This window comes from Xenopus laevis, chromosome 1L (genome assembly GCF_017654675.1).
Source record: "Xenopus laevis strain J_2021 chromosome 1L, Xenopus_laevis_v10.1, whole genome shotgun sequence".
Lineage (NCBI taxonomy): Eukaryota > Metazoa > Chordata > Amphibia > Anura > Pipidae > Xenopus > Xenopus laevis.
In genome coordinates, this window is record NC_054371.1 from 154,027,045 (window position 1) to 154,049,308 (window position 22,264).

At 40.5% G+C, this 22,264-nt stretch overlaps 1 protein-coding gene across 4 annotated transcripts in view; it reads left to right on the top strand.

Annotated features, from left to right (window-relative positions):
* The window catches only part of chd8.L (chromodomain helicase DNA binding protein 8 L homeolog), a 64,168-nt gene extending 41,904 nt beyond the window's left edge, over positions 1-22,264 (top strand). For 3 of the 4 annotated variants that reach the window (XM_018259819.2, XM_018259813.2, XM_018259805.2), the window contains exons 17-38: positions 409-619; positions 947-1,142; positions 1,242-1,409; positions 2,618-2,800; positions 3,593-3,703; positions 4,146-4,339; positions 4,500-4,699; positions 5,139-5,295; positions 5,858-5,947; positions 6,117-6,220; positions 6,837-6,963; positions 7,276-7,348; positions 7,441-7,492; positions 7,617-7,818; positions 7,919-8,127; positions 8,966-9,475; positions 10,111-10,241; positions 10,323-10,523; positions 12,682-12,780; positions 14,532-14,678; positions 15,134-15,238; positions 21,059-22,264. In XM_018259819.2, the coding sequence (XP_018115308.1) occupies positions 409-619; positions 947-1,142; positions 1,242-1,409; positions 2,618-2,800; positions 3,593-3,703; positions 4,146-4,339; positions 4,500-4,699; positions 5,139-5,295; positions 5,858-5,947; positions 6,117-6,220; positions 6,837-6,963; positions 7,276-7,348; positions 7,441-7,492; positions 7,617-7,818; positions 7,919-8,127; positions 8,966-9,475; positions 10,111-10,241; positions 10,323-10,523; positions 12,682-12,780; positions 14,532-14,678; positions 15,134-15,238; positions 21,059-21,457 (3,869 nt within the window). In that variant the 3' untranslated portion in view covers positions 21,458-22,264. The remainder of the gene's footprint in view (positions 1-408; positions 620-946; positions 1,143-1,241; positions 1,410-2,617; positions 2,801-3,592; positions 3,704-4,145; positions 4,340-4,499; positions 4,700-5,138; positions 5,296-5,857; positions 5,948-6,116; positions 6,221-6,836; positions 6,964-7,275; positions 7,349-7,440; positions 7,493-7,616; positions 7,819-7,918; positions 8,128-8,965; positions 9,476-10,110; positions 10,242-10,322; positions 10,524-12,681; positions 12,781-14,531; positions 14,679-15,133; positions 15,239-21,058) is intronic. The other variant, XM_018259821.2, reaches the window with a different exon arrangement.

Genomic DNA, 22,264 nt, shown 5'->3' on the forward strand with positions numbered 1-22,264 from the left:
GCACTCCACAGCACACCGAACATTACAGTGCCATTGGCATTCAATAGAAGGCTTAAGGTCAAAGATGGGGAGCTGCTGTGGACAACTTTGAAGGCATGGAACATTAATTTGTAGGAATACTGCACCTATGGACTGGCGCTGTAGGTTTAGTGAATAAAATAGAGCATTTTTTATCCATAATGTTTTTCAGGCTTTAGTTTTCTTTTAAGTCTATAAACATGACAATATAATAGAGAGAACTTTTTTTCCTTTGTGACAAAATATAATTCTAAGCAATTTCCAATGCTCAACTGAAACATTTTAATGTACTGAAGCTGCCAGTAGTATCTAACTATATCTAACAATAAGTACACTTATTAGGGATTACAATTCAGCTAAGAGAGGAATTGTATTTTTTCTCTTTTCCAGGAGCAGAAGAAAAGATCATGTCTGATTTCCGAGAAGCAACTCCAGTTGTTCCCCTTGACTTTCACCTCCAGGCAATGGTACGCTCCTCTGGCAAACTGGTGCTAATAGATAAGCTGCTCCCTAAACTAAGGGCTGGAGGCCACAAAGTTCTCATCTTTTCTCAGATGGTACGGTGCTTGGACATCCTGGAAGATTATCTTATACAGAGAAGGTAAGACAGAAAGTTGTTAAATTTGCGATTTAAGTATTTGGTATATCTGCACAAAATTAAAATAATTTGATTATGATTTTGTTGTGTAATTACATTGGTAAGATGCTTAATGACTTTTCAGGTACAACACCTTTTCTGAGAGAGGTTTTCTATTAAATCGTAAACAATATAAATCATAAACAACATTTTAGATTTGACAGAAATAATTTTTAACAGTATAAGTCATTGTGGAAATTTTAAAAGAATCCGTGAATTATTAGTTTTCTCTCTGTTAGAGCTCGAGTTTCTTGCTCATCCTACTAATCGTTTATTGTTTAACTCATTTAGGTATCTATATGAACGTATTGATGGTCGTGTCCGTGGCAACATGCGTCAGGCAGCTATTGATCGATTCAGCCGGCCAGACTCTGACAGATTTGTGTTTCTACTCTGTACACGTGCTGGTGGGCTTGGAATTAACTTGACAGCTGCTGATACGTGTATTATATTTGACTCAGACTGGAACCCTCAAAATGACCTTCAGGTACGAGCTCTGGTTTTCTACTATTTTTCTTTCACTTTTCCTTCTGATATTGTTTGATCTTCTTTGTTGTATATATTTTATCTTTTATTTTCTTTTTAGGCTCAAGCACGATGTCATCGTATTGGGCAAAGCAAAGCAGTTAAAATTTATCGTCTCATCACTCGCAACTCCTATGAGAGGGAGATGTTTGATAAGGCCAGTCTTAAACTAGGACTAGACAAAGCTGTATTGCAGTCTATGAGTGGTCGGGATAATCACCTTAGTGGGGTAAGGAGTTTGTTTTGTTTATAATGCAAAGGTGCATATGATGAACAAAATAATAAAGACTAAGATATGTGAAAGGCAAAAAAATTAAATGCCATTTTTACTTTCTTTAATGAAAAAGAAATCTATCTCCAATATACTTTAATTAAATAATGTGAAATCTGACTGTATGCATTGAAATTCCCCCTTCGTTTTACTTGCTCTGACAGATGCAGATGGGAAACTTCAGCTGGTTCCTTACTGCTCTGCAGGGAAACAATAATTCATTCAAACGGCAGGGGGGAGCCCCCCCCCACCTTCCCTGATCTCGAGCAGATTTGTTTGTTTGCCTATAAAGCAGCCGGCGACTGTGTAGAGATTCGTATCCACAGACGCAGTGCAGTCTACATATTCTGATTATTAATCAGTCTTGCTGTATCGGCTTCTATGGCAGAAATTATTTGACTTGTGCTGTTTTGATAATTTATGACGATCCCTAAACTTAACCTCCCAACTGAGCATGTGTGTAGTCTTGGCCTTGCAAAGATTTTTACCAAAGTTACAAGATGACAGCCCCCTGCGGCCAACTTTGAAAACCTAAAACATTTGTTTAATTAGGCTTCTGGTGCAGTAAGTTTATGTTTAGTATATAAACAGCATTTCTGGCATTATTCTGTTTTAGACTTTAGTTCCTTTTTAAAGGACCAGGAAAGCGGAATTCACGGGGGAGGGCCAATGTGTAAAGCATTTCACAGTGTATTCAAAAGCTAAGTTTTTTTTTAGACATGAGTACAGAATCAAAGAATATTTGATTCTCTCATTGTCAATAGCTAAATTGTCACTTTTCTAAAATACCATAATTGGATGTTTCCAACTCTGCACCACTTATCTACATCTGTGAACTTCTTTCCAAATACTAAAAAACTCAGTAGGCTTTACTTATGATGTACTTCTTAAGACCCCTTCATTACCTTTTCACGTACACTGCACCCCTTTTCTAGAATCCACTACCATTTGCCATGACACATGCTCCCAGTCTCTCTTCCTGTAAATGATCTATTGAAGCATATTTCTTTAGAGAGGCTTAGCCTAGCACTTCTTTAGTATACACAATATGCCCCTGCCACCTCAAATACAATGCTGAATGCCACATCTCTCACTTTGCTGACACTTGATCTTGCCTCACACCTTCAAAAACAGACAATCTAACATAACTGTTAAAATATTATCAGCCTATTCAGCAATTTACAAAGAAAGAGATTGAAGACTTGCTCAGGAAAGGAGCTTATGCTGCAATCATGGATGAAGATGATGAAGGCTCTAAATTCTGTGAAGAAGATATTGACCAAATTTTACTGAGGCGCACTACAACTATTACCATAGAGTCAGAGGGACAGGGCTCAACCTTCGCAAAGGTCTGTCTTAAACATCATAACTTTTTTCATATCTCCTTGTTCGTCTTTCATCGGTAGCTTGTTCCTTATATAACCAACATATATGCCAGTTTGATGTATTTAAGGGGGTTGATCACCCTTCAAATAATTTTTCAGTTAAGTTGTTTTCAGATAGTACACCAGTTAGGACTTTTTGAAATTGTGTACTAATTTTTTTTTTTTTTTTACGATTTTTTACGATTTTCTAATATTGAAGTTTAAACGTCTCCCAGGAGCTGCTCTAATTTTACCATTAGTTGATTTTTTTACCCTTGTCCCTACTGATCATAATCCTTCCGTTTCTTTAAAAGCAGCTGTTAAAATTGATATATTTAATAATCTGCCACAGATGCTGCTGAGAAATGTATCAACTAATGTAGCAAATTGTAACAGTTCAGAATCTGCACCTGGATTACTAAACTGCCAGATTTAGAGCTCTACACAGATCACTTTGATATTGGTGCAGTATCACCAATCCTACATTAAAACACATGTAGGAAAAACTTGCGGCGCTTCGTTTCCTAAGTCGCCCGAAGGCAACTTTGGGCGACTTCGGAAATCGAAGCGCCACGAGTGCATTGGCACTGGCGTTTTGTCATTATAGCAGGGGGAAGGCAGTTCAGGGAGATTGTCGTCCCGCAGAAGAGGCGATTAGTCGCCAGGCGACTAAATCTCCCCAAATCCGGCCGTGTGCTTAAACCCTAACATTCTGTCGGATAAACGTTTGGGGTTTTTTTTCTTTCATGCACTGACTTTCACCTCTTTCTACACCAGGCAAGCTTTGTTGCCTCTGAGAACAGGACTGATATATCGCTAGATGATCCTAATTTCTGGCAGAAGTGGGCCAAGAAAGCAGATATAGACATGAATCTCCTTAACAGCAAGGTAATTGACGTACTATACATTTGTGGCCCAGGTATGGGACCTGTTATCCAGAATGCTTGGCACCTGTAGTTTTCCAGATAACTGATCTTTCCGTAATTTGAATCTTCATACCTTAAGTCTACTAGGAATTCATGTTAACATTAAATAAACCCAATAGACTGATTTTGCTTGCAATAAGTATTAATTATATCTTGGTTTGGATCAAATACAGGCTACTGTTTTATTATTACAGAGAAAAAGGAAATCATTTTTAAAAATTTGGATAAAATGGAGTCTATGGGAGACAACCGTTCGGAGTTCTCTGGATAACTGGTATCTGGATAACTGATCTCATAACTGTACAATATAATTAACATATTGTACAGGGGTACAGCACTATGTTATCAGAAGTAAGTGTGTGTTTATGTAACAGTTCTAATCTATTCTAATCTTATTTCTTCAGAATACACTGGTTATAGACACCCCACGAATCAGGAAGCAAACACGGCACTTCACGAACAAAGATGATGACATGGTTGAGTTCTCAGATTTGGAAAGTGATGATGATGATCGCCCCAAAGCTCGGCGTCAAGACCGTAAACATGGATATGGACGTACAGATTGTTTCCGCGTGGAGAAGCACTTGCTTGTTTATGGGTGAGGCACTATTGCTTGTTTTTGTATTTTCTAGGCCCTGCACTTTATACAACTTTTTTCCCCTGTAGTTTATATGTTATTATATAAAGCCTATGCATTCTCTTTTCAACTGTTTCTTTACAGTTGATATATTTTTACAAATCTATTCCTTTACACCTAGATGGGGCCGCTGGCGAGATATCCTTATGCATGGTCGTTTCAAGCGTGGTATGACGGAACGAGATGTGGAAAAAATATGTAGAGCCATACTGGTTTATTGTCTTTTGCACTACCGGGGAGATGAGAACATAAAGAGCTTTATCTGGGATCTGATTACACCAGCTGAGAATGGCAAAACAAAGCAGCTACAGAACCATTCTGGTAATTAGTGAGGTGGTCCCTATTGATCACAAGCATTTATGAATTATTGCAAGTTGTCATTTGCATTTACAAAGATTTTGATTTTATCCCGCCTCAATTATGGACAAATGTTTTGGGTGGGGTTTTTAATCAATATGTTTTAGTTGCCATCAGCCTAAATTGAATGTGCATCAGACCCACAGTGCAATTACTGAGCACATAGGGTCACACAGTGCTTGCCATACATGTCAGAAACAAGCACCCCTCTGCTGGTAGCTGAGTTTTAATCACCATAGTCTGTACTTGTCAGAATGCTTTGTGTGCTTAGTACTTTACATTTACAAACTATTTTAGGAAGGTGCCATTTACAGGATGGTATTCTTCAAATAAATAATCTGGCATTGTTGCAGAATGTAAGTGTGATCCTACTAATGTACGGTAAACCACTTTTCTCTCACAGGATTGTCTATTCCTGTCCCCCGTGGTCGTAAGGGGAAAAAAGTAAAATCCCAAAGCAGCTTTGACATACATAAAGCTGAATGGATACATAAGTACAACCCAGATACATTGTTCCAAGATGAAGGGTACAAGAAACATCTCAAGCACCAATGCAACAAGTAAGAAAACCATCAAAAGTATGTGAAAATGGTTTGGTGATCAAAAAAAGAGATTTGAGTCTTTTCTAGAATTAATTCACCCCATGATGTGGTATTCAACTTTAGTAGCTGGATACCAGCAGCTATTAACTGTGTCAAAATGACAGTAGGAAGAAGGGAAAAAGGGCACATGAAGATACAGTATATCCTAGACCAGTCATCCCCAACCAAGGGCTCCTGAGCAACACGTTGCTCACCAACCCCTTGGATGTTGCTCATCGTGGCCTTTTGAATTCCTGGCTTGGAGTTTTGTTTGCATAAAAACAGGATATACTGCCAAATAGAGCCTCCTGTTGCTGCCAGTCCACATAGGGGCTACCAAATAGCCATATCACAGAGCATAATTAGCATCTTGTGCTTGTGTTGCTCTTTTACATTTGAACGTGGCTCACGGGTATAGAAAAAAGTTGGGAATCCCTGTCCTAGACCGACATTAAATAACCAGCTTGTTTGATTGTTATTCCTTTAAATTGCTGTTGTAATGTATTGTTTGTAACTATTCATCAATTCCTTTCTTTTTTAGGGTGCTGCTTCGTGTTCGTATGTTATATTTTCTTCGTCAAGAAGTTATTGGAAACCAGGCGATGAAAGTGTTGAGTGGTGTTGATGCCAGGTAAATTTGTAATACTCTAGTCCTGGCTATTTAAAGATCATCTTGTTTGTATGTGGCATAATTTGTCTGCTTTCAAAGTGGATTGGTCTTGATAATAACGAGAAGAGTGCCTTTCCGAACTGGAAATTGTAGATCTTAGTTATACTTCATTCTACTTTTCTCTGTACAGGCATATTGACACCTGGTTCCCACAGGTGGACCAGGTTGAGGTTCCCTCACGTTGGTGGGACAGAGAAGCTGATAAATCCCTTCTTATTGGGGTCTTCAAACATGGTGAGTTGATGTACAGAACCCAAAACTTGGCAGTATTTAGGAGATATGATAAAGCTATTCTTTGTTTTGCAGTCGCAAAAACAAAGCTTAAGAACTATCACTAAAATAACATGTTACCATGTTCTTGGGGAAGCAAAGACCCAATTATAAAATGTAATTGTGATGCAGTAAACATTATATTTACCAACACCATCCCATCTCTTATACTCCTCACATCACACCACATATCCAAGAATTTTAAAAGTACTGAACCAGATGTGCTGTGACAGAACACACTGATTTCCATGGACATTTTTATTTCACAGTTCTTCTAATCTTAGCAAAAAGTTTAATCTGTTCATAACACAAACAGCTGTTTCTTTAACGGTGTTGTCTAGGAGCAGCAGTTGCTCCCAATATGGGTTTACACTCACATTTGTGCGAGGAAGAAACCTCTGTTGCAAAACGAATACTTTGCCTTTACCGCTTAGCAAGGAAAGGGAATGGAGGGGATATTGATAATAAAGTTATGTTTGTATGTCTCAGTGTTCTAGAACACATCATGTTTTATCTTTAAATGGTCAATAAATGAAGAATAAACCATTCTTACAAACAAGTCCTTTTGACCATTCTGCAGGTTATGAGAAGTATAACACCATGAGAGCTGACCCAGCACTGTGTTTTTTGGAGAAGGTGGGGGGACCAGATGAACAGGCTATTGCAGCTGAGCACCATGCTCAAGACTTTTCTGAAATGCCTGATGGGTAAGGATTGAAGTGTAACTACTACATCAATTAGAAGTTATCGTTTCTGTTTTGAACCATATAAACTTTAATTTGGAAGTAAGCAGTATTTGCTTTTGTTGAAACTGGTTTTTGTTCTGTAACATTTATGGAAGTCTGAAAAATTTCCTAATGGTAGTGCCTGTGATGCGGGTTGTTATTCTGACGCAACAGCCAGAACCCTGTATTCTTTGTTCTTTGTGTAGTTGAATGAACCTCTCTTTGATTTATCAGATCTGGGCATTTCTTATGTACATTAGCTTTAAAGGCATAAACTGTTTGTGTTATTCTCAGTGGGGACTTTGATCGAGACATAGAAGATCCAGAATACAAGCCACTTCATGCGCACAAAGAACCTGAGGATGAGGTTAGCTCTACATAGTAGCTTAAGCTTCTTATGAGTACAGCTAGAAATACAGCAAAAAGCAAAACATCTCATGACTTTTTTTGATTTTGTAGATTGACTCTTTAATGATGGATGAGGAAATCTCTGTTGTTGACGGTGAGGAAGGTGAGTAGTAAAGGAGATTAGGATGTTACTTACCTAAGCAAATAATATTAAGTTTGCAATTTTTAGAACTTGGAACAATTGTTGGGTGGAGTCTTTTCTAATTTTTTTTTTGCTTTTTTTTTAGCAACATCTATGCCGAGTGGTATGTTATGGCCACCTGGCTCTGCTCTCACAGCTCGTCTACGTCGTCTAATCACTGCCTTCCAACGCAGCTACAAAAGGGAACAACTAAAATTGGAGGCTGAAGAGCGTGGGGACAAACGTAGAAAACGATGTGAGGCAGCCTTCAAACTGAAAGAAATTGCCCGTAGGGAGAAACAGCAAAGGTGACCATGAGAGAGATTTTTTAATAACTTCTCCATTTTGTAATCTATTTTGTATTGTTTGATCCAAAAATTGCCTTTTACTTATCTTTGTTTTTGTCAGGTGGACTCGGCGAGAGGCATGTGACTTTTTCCGTGTGCTGTCCAGCTTTGGTGTTGAATATGACCCTGATACTCAACTTTATGACTGGCAACGGTTCCGTGGTCTGGCACGACTGGACAAGAAGACAGACGAGTCACTGCTCAAGTACTTCCATGGATTTGTAGCAATGTGCCGCCAGGTTTGCCGCCTACCCCCTGCTGCTGGGGATGGTAAGTATTTTTCAGTTTTTTATTGCTTGTACTATGAAGTGGAAGGGTTCATATGTAATTACAGTAACTAAAAATGAAAGCGTTATTGGTTTCTCTTTGATTGCATTTGCCATTTTTCCCTTATGACAAACTAGTTACAACCCCCAACCTTTTCAAAATTTTCAAATGAATTTTGAAATTTTAAGAAAAATGCAGGAATTAATTTGGTGATCAGTTTATCAAACACTTGGCAAAATAGTGCTCCAGATTGAGTTGGACAGTTCATGTCCGCAAGACATCCCATTGAAATAAGTCTGTTTTGGAACTAGTGTTCTTAGAGAAATAAAAAATAATTTTTTTCAGACAACTGTAGTTCTGTGACATAGAGTGTATACATACAAGATCGTTCCATAAATGGTGAAAAGGGGCCATTCAGTGTAAGTGGTACCTGGCCTCACAAAACTTGCACGTTCATCTTTGTGCTAAACAAAATATTTTATTTGTGCAGCAAGTTGCAGTGGTGCATCTGTAGTGGGCATCCATTTGGTGTAACCTGGAGTAGAATGTTTTCAAGACGAAACCAAAAAAAAATATATAACTGCCTATATTTCTCAAGAACTCTGCTGTGATATTCGAACTGATGATCAATTAATAGACAAACACAATCTGACTGAAATAATAACACACATTCTTGTATTTTTTATATAATAATGAATCTATTTGACTTGTATGATTTTTGGTGGCGACTAGTTATTTAAATAACAAAAACGTAACCGTCTCTTATCCCTGTCATTGCTTTGAAGTTTTTGAGACTGTTTAGATTGTTGGTGCACTGATGTTTCATTTTCTTTTTCTACAGAGCCACCAGATCCATCTCTCTTCATTGAGCCAATTTCAGAAGAGCGAGCATCTCGTGCCCTGTTTCGCTTGGATCTTCTTCGTAGGGTGCGTGAGCAAGTACTTTGTCATCCTTTGCTTATTCCTCGTCTGTCACTGTGTCGACCAGACACAGAACTACCAGAGTGGTGGGAGAGTGGACGTCATGACCATGAGCTTCTTCAGGGAGCAGCACGATATGGTCTGAGTCGTACAGACCTCACTATATTGCAGGATCACACATTTTCTTTTCTGCGGTGTCAGATCAGTTATTTCCAGTCAAGGGGAATATCTGGCCATTCTCGACCTTCTACTCCAACTACTGCCCCCCCAGTGCCTACTGAACGTCAGCCCTCTCATCTAGCTTCCCTTTCCTCGTCTGTCAGCTGTTCTCCTGCTCCACGCAGATCCTCATCCTGCTCATCATCATCTTCCTCATCAAACTCAGAGGATTCTTCAGATGAAAGCAATGGTGTAAAAGTAAAACCTAATGGTGAGTAATTGTGAACATGGATTATTTTTGCTTAACTAGAGCTTTGGGAGCCCCCACCCTGGACTTTGGGGCCCCCCTTTCTGCCCCATCTGATCAGTTCATTAGGCAAGAGATGTTTTCACTTGGGGGCTCAGAATGGGACTGGTTTTGTGGCGCTCATAGCACACTATGCTAAAAAAATTAGGCCACGCACATTTATAAGGTGCATGTCCACTTTTTAAGAACGCAACTGTTAAAAACCCAGCCACCTTAATAACCAACAACAAATTGAAGCACCACGAGTGCATTGCCACAGGCATTTTTTAATTTTAGCAGGGGGAAGGCAGTTCAGGGAGATTGTCACCCCGAAGAAGAGGCGATTAGTCGCCAGGCGACTAAATCTGCCCGTGTGCTAAAGCCCTAACAAGTTGTGTGTGTGTGTGATGTTGATAGCAGAACACATAAAGATCATATCTGATCACGTGTATCAGTTATATCTGCAGCAGCATACAAGTTTCTTTTCTAACCTTTAAGTATGTGCCAGGCTTTTGCAGATCAAGATTTGTCCTTCTGTTATGTTTAAAAAATAATTGTACATTTTAATATCTACTTATGAAGCTGAATTGTAAACAATTTTAAGTGCATGTATCCCTCAGCAGGTCTTCCACACGCTCGCCTGTATGATGAAGAGAGTCGGCTTTCTCTCGCTGCTTCCCCTGCGGATCTCGCTACAGAGGACAGTACTCAGACAGCTCTGGAGACCCCAAGCAGTGCAGACTGGCCAAAGGTAACCAGTGTGGGGAAATCTTGTTATTTGAACTGGATGGTATGGAAGGGGTTTTAAGTATATATTGTTCTTGTATTTTAGGACCGTGTCCTTCTCTGCAGAATTGAGCAGGTGTGTAGTGCAGTTCTAACTGGAAAATGGTCCTCACCACGACGACTCTCAGATCCACTGAGTGACAGCCCCGATAGCTTGTCTCCAACCCCAGAGCAGCAGAGTCCTGTCCACTTCACACAGATTAGATCTGCGCCTGACCCCAAAGAGTTTACTATTCAAATAAAAAGTGTAAGTGTTCACATGTCAAAGAAACAAACTTTCAAGTCTTCTGCCAAGTTTATTCTTATTGAGTAGATGGAACCTTCCACTGCATCTTATATTGATCTAACACATCCCTCGCCCCATCCTTGGCTCAGTTCTATTCTTTTTCCCTTAAAGGGGAACTCCGGCTTCCAAACCAAAATGTGATAAAGAGGCCCACATAACACAGAAACCCCTAATATACCAATCACAGTTACCTGTTTCTTCAAAAAGTATGAATAAATGCCATTTTCTATGCTGAAATCCAGCTGTTTTAACAGTTCTTCTCTTTCTGCATCATTTGAAATCCTGGCACGGAAGGAGGGACTAAACACCGATGTTACAAATTGTAACAACTTCTCCACAGCTAAAGCTGGCCATAGACGCAAAGATCTGATCGTACGAATCGAGGATTCGTACGATTTTCGGAACGTGTGTGGAGAGTCCCGACATTTTTCGTCCGGCGGAGATCGGTCGTTTGGTCGATTGGACAGGTTAGAAAATTTCTGTCGGCTGCCGATAATATCTCTGCGTGTATTGCCGATCGTACGATTTTCAGTGGGAGACTGTCACTAGCTTTGGTTGGACATAGATATCGTACGATTGCTGTCAGGGGCAGAACATCGGCTGATCTGTTCTTTAACTAATCTGACTGGTAAGACTTTGATCTGAATGGTTAGTGGCGGGTCGGGAGATGGGAAAGTCCGATCCAACCAAAGCTAGTGACAGTCTCCCACTGAAAATCGTACGATCGGCAATACACGCAGAGATATTATCGGCAGCCGACAGAAATTTTCTAACCTGTCCGATCGACCAAACGACGGATCTCCGCCGGACGAAAAATGTCGGGACTCTCCACACACGGTCCGAAAATCGTACGAATCCTCGATTCGTACGATCAGATCTTTGCGTCTATGGCCAGCTTTACAGACAGCATGCATACATAACCCACAATGCATTGCACTGTGATGTTGTGTTCCTTATTGAAATCACGTGTGCAGGGAATTGTGAGGTTTGAACAGATCAGCAGCGGAATAGTGGAACAGGGGGCTAGGCTTAGGAAACTGTTCCAAACCATTAAAAATCAATAAAAGTCTGCATATTTTTTTTAATTGATGTATATTGCAAAGTTGCTTGAAATTATGTTTACTTTTAAAATAGCTTGTTATGTTTGTGTGGAGTTTCACTTTAAAGGAGAAGGAAAGGTTAAACTAAGTAAGCCTTATCAGATAGGTCCACCTAAATACACCAGTAAACCCTCAAAGTAATGCTGCTCTGAGTCCCCTGTCAAAAGAAACACTGCATTTCTTTCCTTCTATTGTGTACACATGGGCTTCTGTATCAGACTTCCTGCCTTCAGCTTAAACCTCCTTGCCCTGGGTGTGAGCATGCTTAGTTTGCTCCTCTTGCCCCCCCTCCTCCCTTTTCTGCTGTAATCTGAGCCCAGAGTTAAGTGAGCAGGGAGAGACTCAGGCAGGAAGTGATGTCACACCAAGTGAATACTGCAGCTGCTATCCTAAGCAAAGAGGGCTTCTAGAGATTTTTACTCGGGTATGTTAAAACATTCTACAGAATAAATATAGCATTCTAGCTTGCACTATTGCAGCTAATCTATTGGTAATAAAATGCCTCTGTAGCTTTCCTTCTTTAAGGGAAATCTTATCTCCCTGTGTGCCACCACCCTTATATGTTGTTTTGTGTTGTTCAACTGAACTCATATACCTGAAGGAAGGCCTAAAATAATGAACAAAATAATATGAAAATAATAAAATCAGATTTAAGAGCTTCTATGAAGGAAGATATGGCAGAAGCAATTCTATTTCTAAGAACAATACTTAGTTAATTTTGGATTGTATTTAGCAGCTTTTCTACAGCTATATGCCAAGTTCAATTAACATGTAAGTTGTTTTGGAGACCAAGTTGGAGGTACCATAAACTGAGGAGTCGCAGTCGAAGGATATATGTACCAACTCCACAGCCGTGCTTGATTAATACTGTATATTAAGTCAAGGTATATAGAGTTGGACCACATTCCATATATAATATTGTTACTAGAGGCCTTTATTGCTAAGCATAGCAGACCTTCAGTTTAGCTTATTTGTTATTAATTGACCCCTTTCTTTTGTGTTCTTTATGTACATTGCAGGAAGAAGGCCTTAAGATCAAATTTCAGAAGCACAAATTTACGAGTAATGGAGCTCTTGATTCTGCACCTCATACTCAGAAGAAAAAGAGCAAGAAAAAGGTATATATTCAGTTTAGATTCATTACTGCTTTGGTAGTGCCATGAAACAAATATTTTTATTATATACAGGTATGGGACCTGTTATCCAGAATGCTTGTGACCTGAGGTAGAGTCCTGCAGCGGGTCGGGTACCTGCTGGTTATGCTCAAAAACCTGCGTTACCCTGGGGGTTTGCGGATAGAAGTTCTGGGTGCGGGTATAGACGCTGGTCTTCTCAATAGCGATATTTACTCCTTTTTTATGGTCACGTCTACTTCCGATGACTTCACTTCCGGTTTACAATGACAGCACTTCCTGTTTTACTCCTTTTTTTTTCTGATCACGGCTACTTCCGATGATGTCACTTCCAGTTTACGACAGCACTTCCTGATTCTTGATGGTCAGCGGGTCCGGGTTGCGGATAAGGTACTTGTGGGTCGGGTAGCGGGTCCAAGCGGGTAAGAATGCGGGTCCGGGTTGCGGATTGCAGGTTGTGGGTACGGGTCCCAAAAAATGGACCCGCGCAGGACTCTGACCTGAGGTTTTCTTGATAACGAATCTTTCTATAATTTGGATCTTCATACCTCGTCTACTGGAAAATCATGTAAACATTAAATAAAACCAACAAGCTGTTTTTTCTTCCCATGAGGATTAATTATATCTTAGTTAGGATCAAGTACAAGGTATTGTACAGAGAAAAAGGAAATCGTTTTTAAATTTTTGGAGTATTTGGATAAAAAGGAGAGAGCCTTGCCATAGTTCGGAACTTTCTGGATAACAGGTTTCCAGATAAAGCATGCTATACGAGTATCCGTACAGAAAATGTTTTTGATTCCCCTTTTGCTGTTTTTATTCACCTATAAAATGTTTAAAAGAAACTGCAATAATGTATCTTAACAGATCAGTCAAAAATGTGAAGAAAATAAGTTTATCACAGTTTATTAACATTGTGGGCCAAGCTTTTAGATCAGTAATGCACACGCTATGAAACTCTGATCAGCTTGGTAGGCAGTGACTGTGTCATGGGTTGGGGTATTCAGATATGTTTATTTTATATATATATATATATATATATATATATATATATATATATATAATATATATATATATATATATATATATATATATATATATATATATATATTTTCAATCTCTTAATTTTCTTATTTTTACTCATTTAAACTAATTGGGGCAGATTTCATCCAAAACTCTCTACACATCAAGTGATATATTTTATTTTCATCTAAAACAGAGCTGTTGCAACCAATAAATATTTATTTTCAGAAGTTGGCTATAAAGAAGTAACCTACAGACCTTACTAAAGCATTTTCATTTTTTTTTTTTGGTGTTAATGACACTGCAAATAGCATAATGGATAAACCAGCCAATAGATTATGATCCTGAAGATGTGTAGAGCAGTATTTAATATTGCTGCACTGCAGTACTTTCATAACATTGGGGGTACCCAGGACACTGATTATACAAGAGGTGGAAAATGTATAATGTGCATAAATTGAATAGGATAATAAAAGCCATAATGTGACCAAAACCTGAAATGCAAATTATTCCATATATTCCTGTTCACCTACTAGTAATGAATTATTTAATTTTGCCATTCAAAACATGTTTTTGTTTACCTCGTGTGCTGCAAGCTGATACTGACTGAGCACTGGAAATGTGCCAATTGTGTTTTTTCTTATTTTCTTACCAGCTATATGCAAGTGGTAATTTTAATTTTAACATTGTATGGGACTCTTCCACTTCTCCACTAGATGGATCTTGACATGGACATGCGAATTCCTGTTGTGAATCAGAAGGATGGGACCTTGTTGTTGGGGGAAGAAGCCCCTTTACGCTGCCAACTGCCTGAGTGGTTACACAGAAATCCTGACTTCATGGTTGACCCGCGTTTTATTGCGGTAAATGAAAAAAACACTTATTTTTTGTCAGTGTAGGAAGGATGCAGACAAGAGCTGCTATACAAGAGCTGCCCCAAGTAATTGACACTTCTCTATAATGTAAAATATACCCTATTTATCTTTAGGATTTATAATGTGTTTATTATAAGTAAAGGCAGACATGGTTGATCTGACAAACCTCACCATTACTGCAGCTTTCATCATCACTTGCAAACAAAGTCATTTTCTGGCATAAAAGTGTTTGTTTCACTCCCCTAAATTAGTCTTGTACATTTTACAGCTTTTGGAATGCATCACCAGTTGATATGTTTTCCTTGTTGATTAAAGATATATAAGAATTAGTATATCCATGTTTGTAGCTGACCTGGTCAGTTTCAATTCAAAATGTAAGGATGAAATGCTTTAATGCTATAAATATAATAGAACCTTTAACAGACTGTTGTCTTTCCTCCTAGTTCATGGAAGACCGAAGGAAAAGAAAGAAACATAGAAGCAAAAAGTCCAAATCCTCCTCACAGATTGGAAATGTACAGAATCCCCACCCCCACAATGGAAAGAAGGTAATAGTGAGATGACTGAGGGTCTGTGAGGTCAGAACCTAAACTCTATCTACTGTACTTTCCTTGCTGGGTGATAAAAAGTGATACTGACATGAGCAAACCGCTTTTGACAATTAAGAAGATCTTGTGCTCTGTGGTCTGACGCTTCAGATTTGATGCATTTAATTAAAGTGGTTTCTTCACCTTTAAACTAAAATTTAGTATGATGTAGAGAGTGATATTCTGAGACAGTTTGCAATTTGTTTTATTATTTGTGGTTTTTGAGTTCTTTAGCTTTTTATTCAGCAGCTCTCTAGTTTGAAGTTTCAGCAATCTGGTTGCTGGGGTCCAAATTACTCAAGCAACATACATTGATTTAAATGAGAGACTGGAATATGAATAGGAGAGGGTCTGAATAGAAAGAGGAGTAATAAAATGTAGCAATAACAATACATTTGTAGCCTTACAGAGCATTTGTAGCCTTACAGAGCATTTGTAGCCTTACAGAGCATTTGTTTTTAGGTGGGGGTCAGTGCCCCCCATTAGAAAGATGGTAAGAGTGCAAAAAAGAAGTCAAATAATTAAAAAAAAAATACGGAAGATTAATTGAAAAGTTGCTTAGAACTGGCCAATCTATAACAAACTGAAAGAGAGATTTTTGTACTTACCGTTAAATCTTTTTCTCTTGTCCTATATTGGGGGACACAGGCACCATGGGGATGAAGATCCTGCAGCTTGGAGAAGGACACTAACTTGTTAACTTTTGACTCCTCCTCCTGCTCTGGGCTTCATCCCCTGCCACCTCCTACTATACTCAGTTTCAAACCGAAGAGGAGTGCAAGATAAAGCAACCCAAAACAGAGAAGGAGTCCCTCAACCCCCTCATAACCTTCAAAACAAGGACTCCCAACACGGAGTAACTATACACAACCATAAAACGTTGCATAGCAGTGTACAACAGGGCGGGAAGGCCTGTGTCCCCCAATATAGGACAAGAGAAAAAGATTTAACGGTAAGTACAAAAATCTCTCTTTCTCTTGCCTAATTGGGGGACACAGGCACCATGGGGATGTCCCAAAGCAACCCCTGAGGGCGGGACACTGTAACCCCAAAAGGTGATCAGTCAATGACAGTCTGTAACACCTTCCTCCCGAAGGTGGCTTCGGCTGAGGCCTGTGTGTGCAGCCTATAGAATCGCGTGAAGGTATGCGGAGATGCCCAGGTAGCTGCTCTGCAGACTTGCTCCACTGAAGCTTGATGACGAACTGCCCAGGACGTACTTAAAGACCGCGTTGAGTGTGCTCTCACTTGCAGCGGAGGCTCCTTGCCCTTCACCGAGTATGCTCTGATGATGGTGGATCTGATCCACTTAGCTACCGTAGCCTTGGAAGCCTTTGTTCCTGTCTTAGGACCACTCGGGATGACAAAAAGAGAGTCTGATCTTCTTATCACCTGTGTTGCTTCCAAGTAGGCTTTGATCGCTCGAACCACATCTAGCTTGTTCAATTTAGCTTCCATAGGGTTCCGGGGCTCTGGACAAAGCGAAGGGACCACCATATCTTGGTTGAGGTGGAATTCCGAGACAACCTTAGGAAGGAAGTCAGGTGTGGGTCGGAGTACTACTTTGTCTTTGTGGATAATGGTGAACGGAGATCTGCAAGAAAGCGCTGCCAGTTCTGAAACCCTACGTGCAGACGTGATAGCCAATAGGAAAGCAACCTTTTCGGTAAGTGTGGCAAGCGGGACGGCCTCTATAGGTTCATATGGATCCTCCTGAAGGGCTGAGAGAACCAAATTGAGATCCCAAGGGGGAACAGGACATCGATAGGGAGGTGCAATTCTAGTTGCCCCCTGCAGAAAAGTTCTGACGTGGCTCCGTAGCGCCCACTTTGTCTGGAAGAGAATGGAAAGGGCCGAAACCTGTACCTTCAAGGAACTCAATGCTAACCCTTTGTCGAGCCCACCCTGGAGAAAGGACAGAATTGCACCCTCGGTAGCCGTCTGTGGGTTGATGTCATGGCGTTCGCACCAACCTATGAAGGTTTTCCACACTCTATAATATACCTTCGCGGATACTGGCTTTCTGGCCCGCAGCAGGGTGGGAATGGCTGCAGGGGGAACCCCTGATCTTTTAAGGACTAAGGTCTCAAGAGCCACGCCGTTAAAGCCCAGCGATGAGAATTCGGGTGATTGATAGGTCCTTGAGTCAGCAGATCCTCCCTGTCCGGGAGACGAAACGGATCGTCGATGGCCAGGTCCACCACGTCGGCGAACCATGACCTTCTCGGCCAGAAGGGTGCCACGAGGATGGTCAGAGTTCCCTCCCTTTTTTTGTGAAATTGGGCATATGGGATTGCTGGGAATGAAGCGACCATTGTGCCCAGCGAGTCTCGGAAGAAGAGCAAGTGGGGGGAATGCGTAAGAGAAGAAGGGGGATAATGAGTTATCCCATCTCCCCAAGTCACATGCAGCAGAGAGAAAAGAATCAAACAGCCTAATGCGCATAGGAAATGGAGATACTCGCCTGATATGCTGCTAAAAACAGAGGGGATCCGATGCCTCTAACAGGAACTGCAGACGCGAAGGCAGGAGAGAGAACTGAGGAGCGCGGGAGGTTGCCGGCAGGCTGAGGCGAAGGACCGGAAGTGCGCGCTCCGCTAGTTTGGCGCCAGTGACAACAGGCGTGTCACCGACGCATGGCGCCCAGGGAGCAGAAGGACCGGAAGTGCGCACGGGCTAACTGCTGGTGAGCGAAAGAACGCTCTGTGACAAAATAACTGTGGGGGTAAGCGGGCGCCATTGAGAGGGGGAAGGCGGAAAATAGGTGAAAAATAGTTACTCACCTAATCCGTCCAGCTGCTGTGTGCCCATGGAGATTTGGATTCCCTGTAGACATAAAGATATCTATATATATAAATATAAATATATCTATGAACACAGATCTAAGCACAGTATATCAAGGTGATTAGACAAAAGCTGGTTCAGACCTCCGTGGAGCGGAAACACAGCTACAGGGAATGAAGGGAGCTAGCCTGCAGACCTCCGTAGAGCGGAAAGGCTGTTGGGCACGTAGATGTTTTAGGTTGGAACCTAAGCAGCTGGGGGGACACGTGAAAATGATCAAAGGTCCCCATCTGTGGCATGATCGTAACCGTGGTCCTTGATCATCTGCTCCAGCCACAAGTTTTCCTATGTCTTCTCCTCTGAGGACACTAAAAGAAACTGAGTATAGTAGGAGGTGGCAGGGGATGAAGCCCAGAGCAGGAGGAGGAGTCAAAAGTTAACAAGTTAGTGTCCTTCTCCAAGCTGCAGGATCTTCATCCCCATGGTGCCTGTGTCCCCCAATTAGGCAAGAGAAAGTTAACTTACAGGTGAACTACCCCTTTAAAGCAACATAAGTAATAATTGGCGACACCTATTGAAATGCCTAAATATTGTTTAGAGGTATAACCCTTCCAGTAGCAGTTGGACAGCCATAAATTAATTGTATTGGTGGCTGATGTTTGACTGTTTTGTATTTCCATACAAACATTATAGATGTACGGTAGGTTCATTGAAATATCAGGGGAGACAACCCTGCATGTCAACATTCCAATGTAAAGAAGGTATCATATCAAATAAGCCTAATATGGGACTAGTTCTGTGCAGTCCTAAAAACTGCATTTTAATGATGGAGTTTTTAATTGGTTTGGGGGATACAAATTTTGGTGTTAAATTGCCCATATACAGGATGAGATCATTGAAACAATACTGCAGGATGGCTACATTGGGCTTCATCTTTCTGGCTTTCTCTTCTCGATCATATTTGCTCTAATTCCAGCATCCTCTTTCCATGACTTGGCTGGAGTGTTTTTTGTTTTTTTTTTGGGGGGGGGGGTTACTCCGCCCTTTACTCACTTTTTTAGTTTCCTTCCTCTGTGGGTAATAAGTAGCAACCAGGACCACAAACCAATTTTTTTTCTTCATACTGCCCTGCGTGATCATTTCTTTGTGACTCTAGAAATCCTCTCTGCATAGAACTTGTTTGAAATTTTGCTTTAGGGCAACACAATCTCTCCATGGCCCATTTTGGGGAAACTGGGCTCTCTAACACTGCATATGCCCCTTATAACACTATTGCAATCAACCCTAAGCACACCAACAGAACAATTCCACATGCGCACCCCACCGAGACTGCATCTCTTGTTGGCATCTCCTGTAGTCCTGTTTTCCAGCACAAATTCCTAACTCCTCAACTATACAAGTTTCAAGCTTGTTTTATTTGTACTTCATGTCATGGGGGCAAAAATATCTGCCATGCCATTGAGCAATGGTAAACCCTCCAAGACCAAGGGTTTCACAGTACCTTACCTTGTAGTCAACTACTTTTCCTGTTTTAAGTGGTAAGAGTAAAATTCTCGGTAGGACATTTTCCTCATGTGGGTGCTTAATGGCTGCCTTAGTAGACTTTCTCATTTGCATCCATGCAGAGTGTCCCCCTTACCAATCAGACCCACATTTGATCTTAGATCTCAGTGGAGCACATACTGTATATAAGCCAAGTCATTATCACAGTAGAGAATCTATTTAAGGCAAGATTTTGCAGCCCATCTGTTTAATAACTCCACAGTTTGGCAATAAAACGTCATAATAACTCCATTTGATTTCAGTGGTATTTGTTTGTAACTGCTTCCTAATATTGATGCCTATCGATTTGACCCATGGGTCCTGTGGCTTATGGTAGCCTTGATAACATCTGTAACTTCTGCTCTTTTCATGCTAGCACCCTTCAGATCCAACTCCTTCACTCTGTTCAGCCTCATTGGACAAGACACTTTAACCAGTGGTGGCTTTATGAACGTCACCTACTTTGAGGATTATGCTGTTTTGTACCTGGGTTGAGCAGTATTTGGAAAATGGAAAATCCAGTAAATGGAGACTGTGTTTTGTGTTCTCCTTTTTAGTTGACAACTCTTCTTCATGGCCAGTGCATGTGAATTGAGACAGACTCTGTCGCCTGGTAGTTTATCTGCTTTAATGAGGCATATCTGGTTGTTTATTCCTGCCTAATGTTGGTTAAGGACATCCCAATGGTTGTTCTTGTGTCCAATAGAGAGAAGTGGATTTTATTAAATATAAAAACTTTTTCTGGAAAGGTTGCCACAACATGCTTCACTGACACTATATACTGACTAACTTAAAGGGCTGGTTCAGGAAAATATTATAGACAATAAAAGCAGATATAAAAGTAGATTAGAAGTACCATACTGCAGATTCTACTAAACACCCAGAACATTTTAATGATAATGCAATCTCCCTAGTGCATCAAAGGGGAGGGGTGTCACTGTCTCAATAAACTGTTCTAATTTGTTACATTAGTTGATGCATTTCTTTTCTTTAGTTCTGCTGAGCAGAATCCCTGACCAGCACTGTCTGAACAAAGTTGCTGTTTACCACAACGTCAGTGAGACTTGTAGGAAATATTACATTAAATTCAAAACCTGGTTTGTTTGACGTATAATGTGTCCTGCTTGAATATCTGAATTCCATTAGATCTCATGTTAACTCGTGCAAATAAAGCCAATGTACCTTCCTATGAAGATGTTGCTCTTGGAGGATTCGTTCATGGGCAGACACATTTCCATCTGTTTTTTTTCCCCATTCAGATTACAAGTTACCGTAGATATTTAAGCATTGGACCTAACAAATACTAAAGTAGTTTTTCTGTCATGTTTTTGTCCTGGTAATCAGTTACAAAAATATTTCCCCCTACACTGTATTGAAGGCAATGATTCTTTTCCATGTGTTTTACTTGAATATACATGCATACGTAAAACTGAGTCTACAGATTCTCTCTTTCAGTCTTCCCACACAGAAAACTCTTTTGAGACGCAACACCTTCCTACTGCAGCCAAAAAAAGGAAGAAACGTCCCCCATCAAAAATAGTCATGCCGTCTGCACTACATGGAGCTGGTGATGTTACACATTCCTTCTCAGACCTTCAACCTGACCATTCTGGTCACTCCATGCGGTCAGTGTACGGACCATCAGATGGAGGGCTGTCCCATCAAGCAGGACTGAGCGGGCTGGGATTTACCCGCTTTCATTCATCGCAGACCTCTTTAGTGGGCAGAATCCACGGCACTACCTTTGATGAGTTACAAAGCTTTGAACCCCCACAACGACATTTTTCTCTGCTTGATGATCCGATGATGCCAGCAAATTCCTCCTCCAGCGGTGATGAACTGGACAGACCCTGACGGGACTTTTCCCCTGATGGGGAGCAATGAACAATATATATACAGATAAACAGGGCCAGGACATCTCTTTACAGAGATCTATTCTGTCACCGTCTTCTCACCAGACATTCTTTTGATTTTTGTTTTCCCCTTCTTTTCCCTGCTACAGAAACTGTCCTACATCCAGTTATCCCCTGCAGCAGGGTTTATTCTGGGTCATATAAATAATGAATTGAGCCTTTGAGACTTTTTTTTTTTTATATATTAATATTATTAACTCTCTAATCAAGGGGTCTTGTACCACATTCTGACACACCTTTGAGAAGTCTTACAGTGCAATAAAGTACTTCAGGAACTAGGTGACTAGAACCATCATCCATTTGGGGTTCTCCACTATTCGTTCAGCCCTGCTGTGCATAACTCCCATCATATGTTACTGGTGGGGGCTCAACAGCAAAGGGTTGATACAGGAAAGTGTCTGTTCTTGACATAGTACAAAATCAGCTTCCCTGGGCAGAGGCTATTCTCTGTGTGATATGATGGAGAGTAGAAACTTTTGGTGTGTACATGCAAGATAATATTGGAGGTTGGACACTCCCTATTGGTGCAAAATGGAGATGGGGAACACACAGTCTCTTCTCGTTGGAATATCAGTGAATTCCTTGATTTAAAATTATGTCTTGACCTAAATTTAGAAACATGCACTTAAATGTGTCAGAATTTTTCTCCAAAACACACCTCCCACGGTTTTTGCTCAAAGATCTAAATGTAGCTTAATTTATCACAAGTATTGTTTTCTAAATAAACATCCTGGTAAAAAAAAAAAAA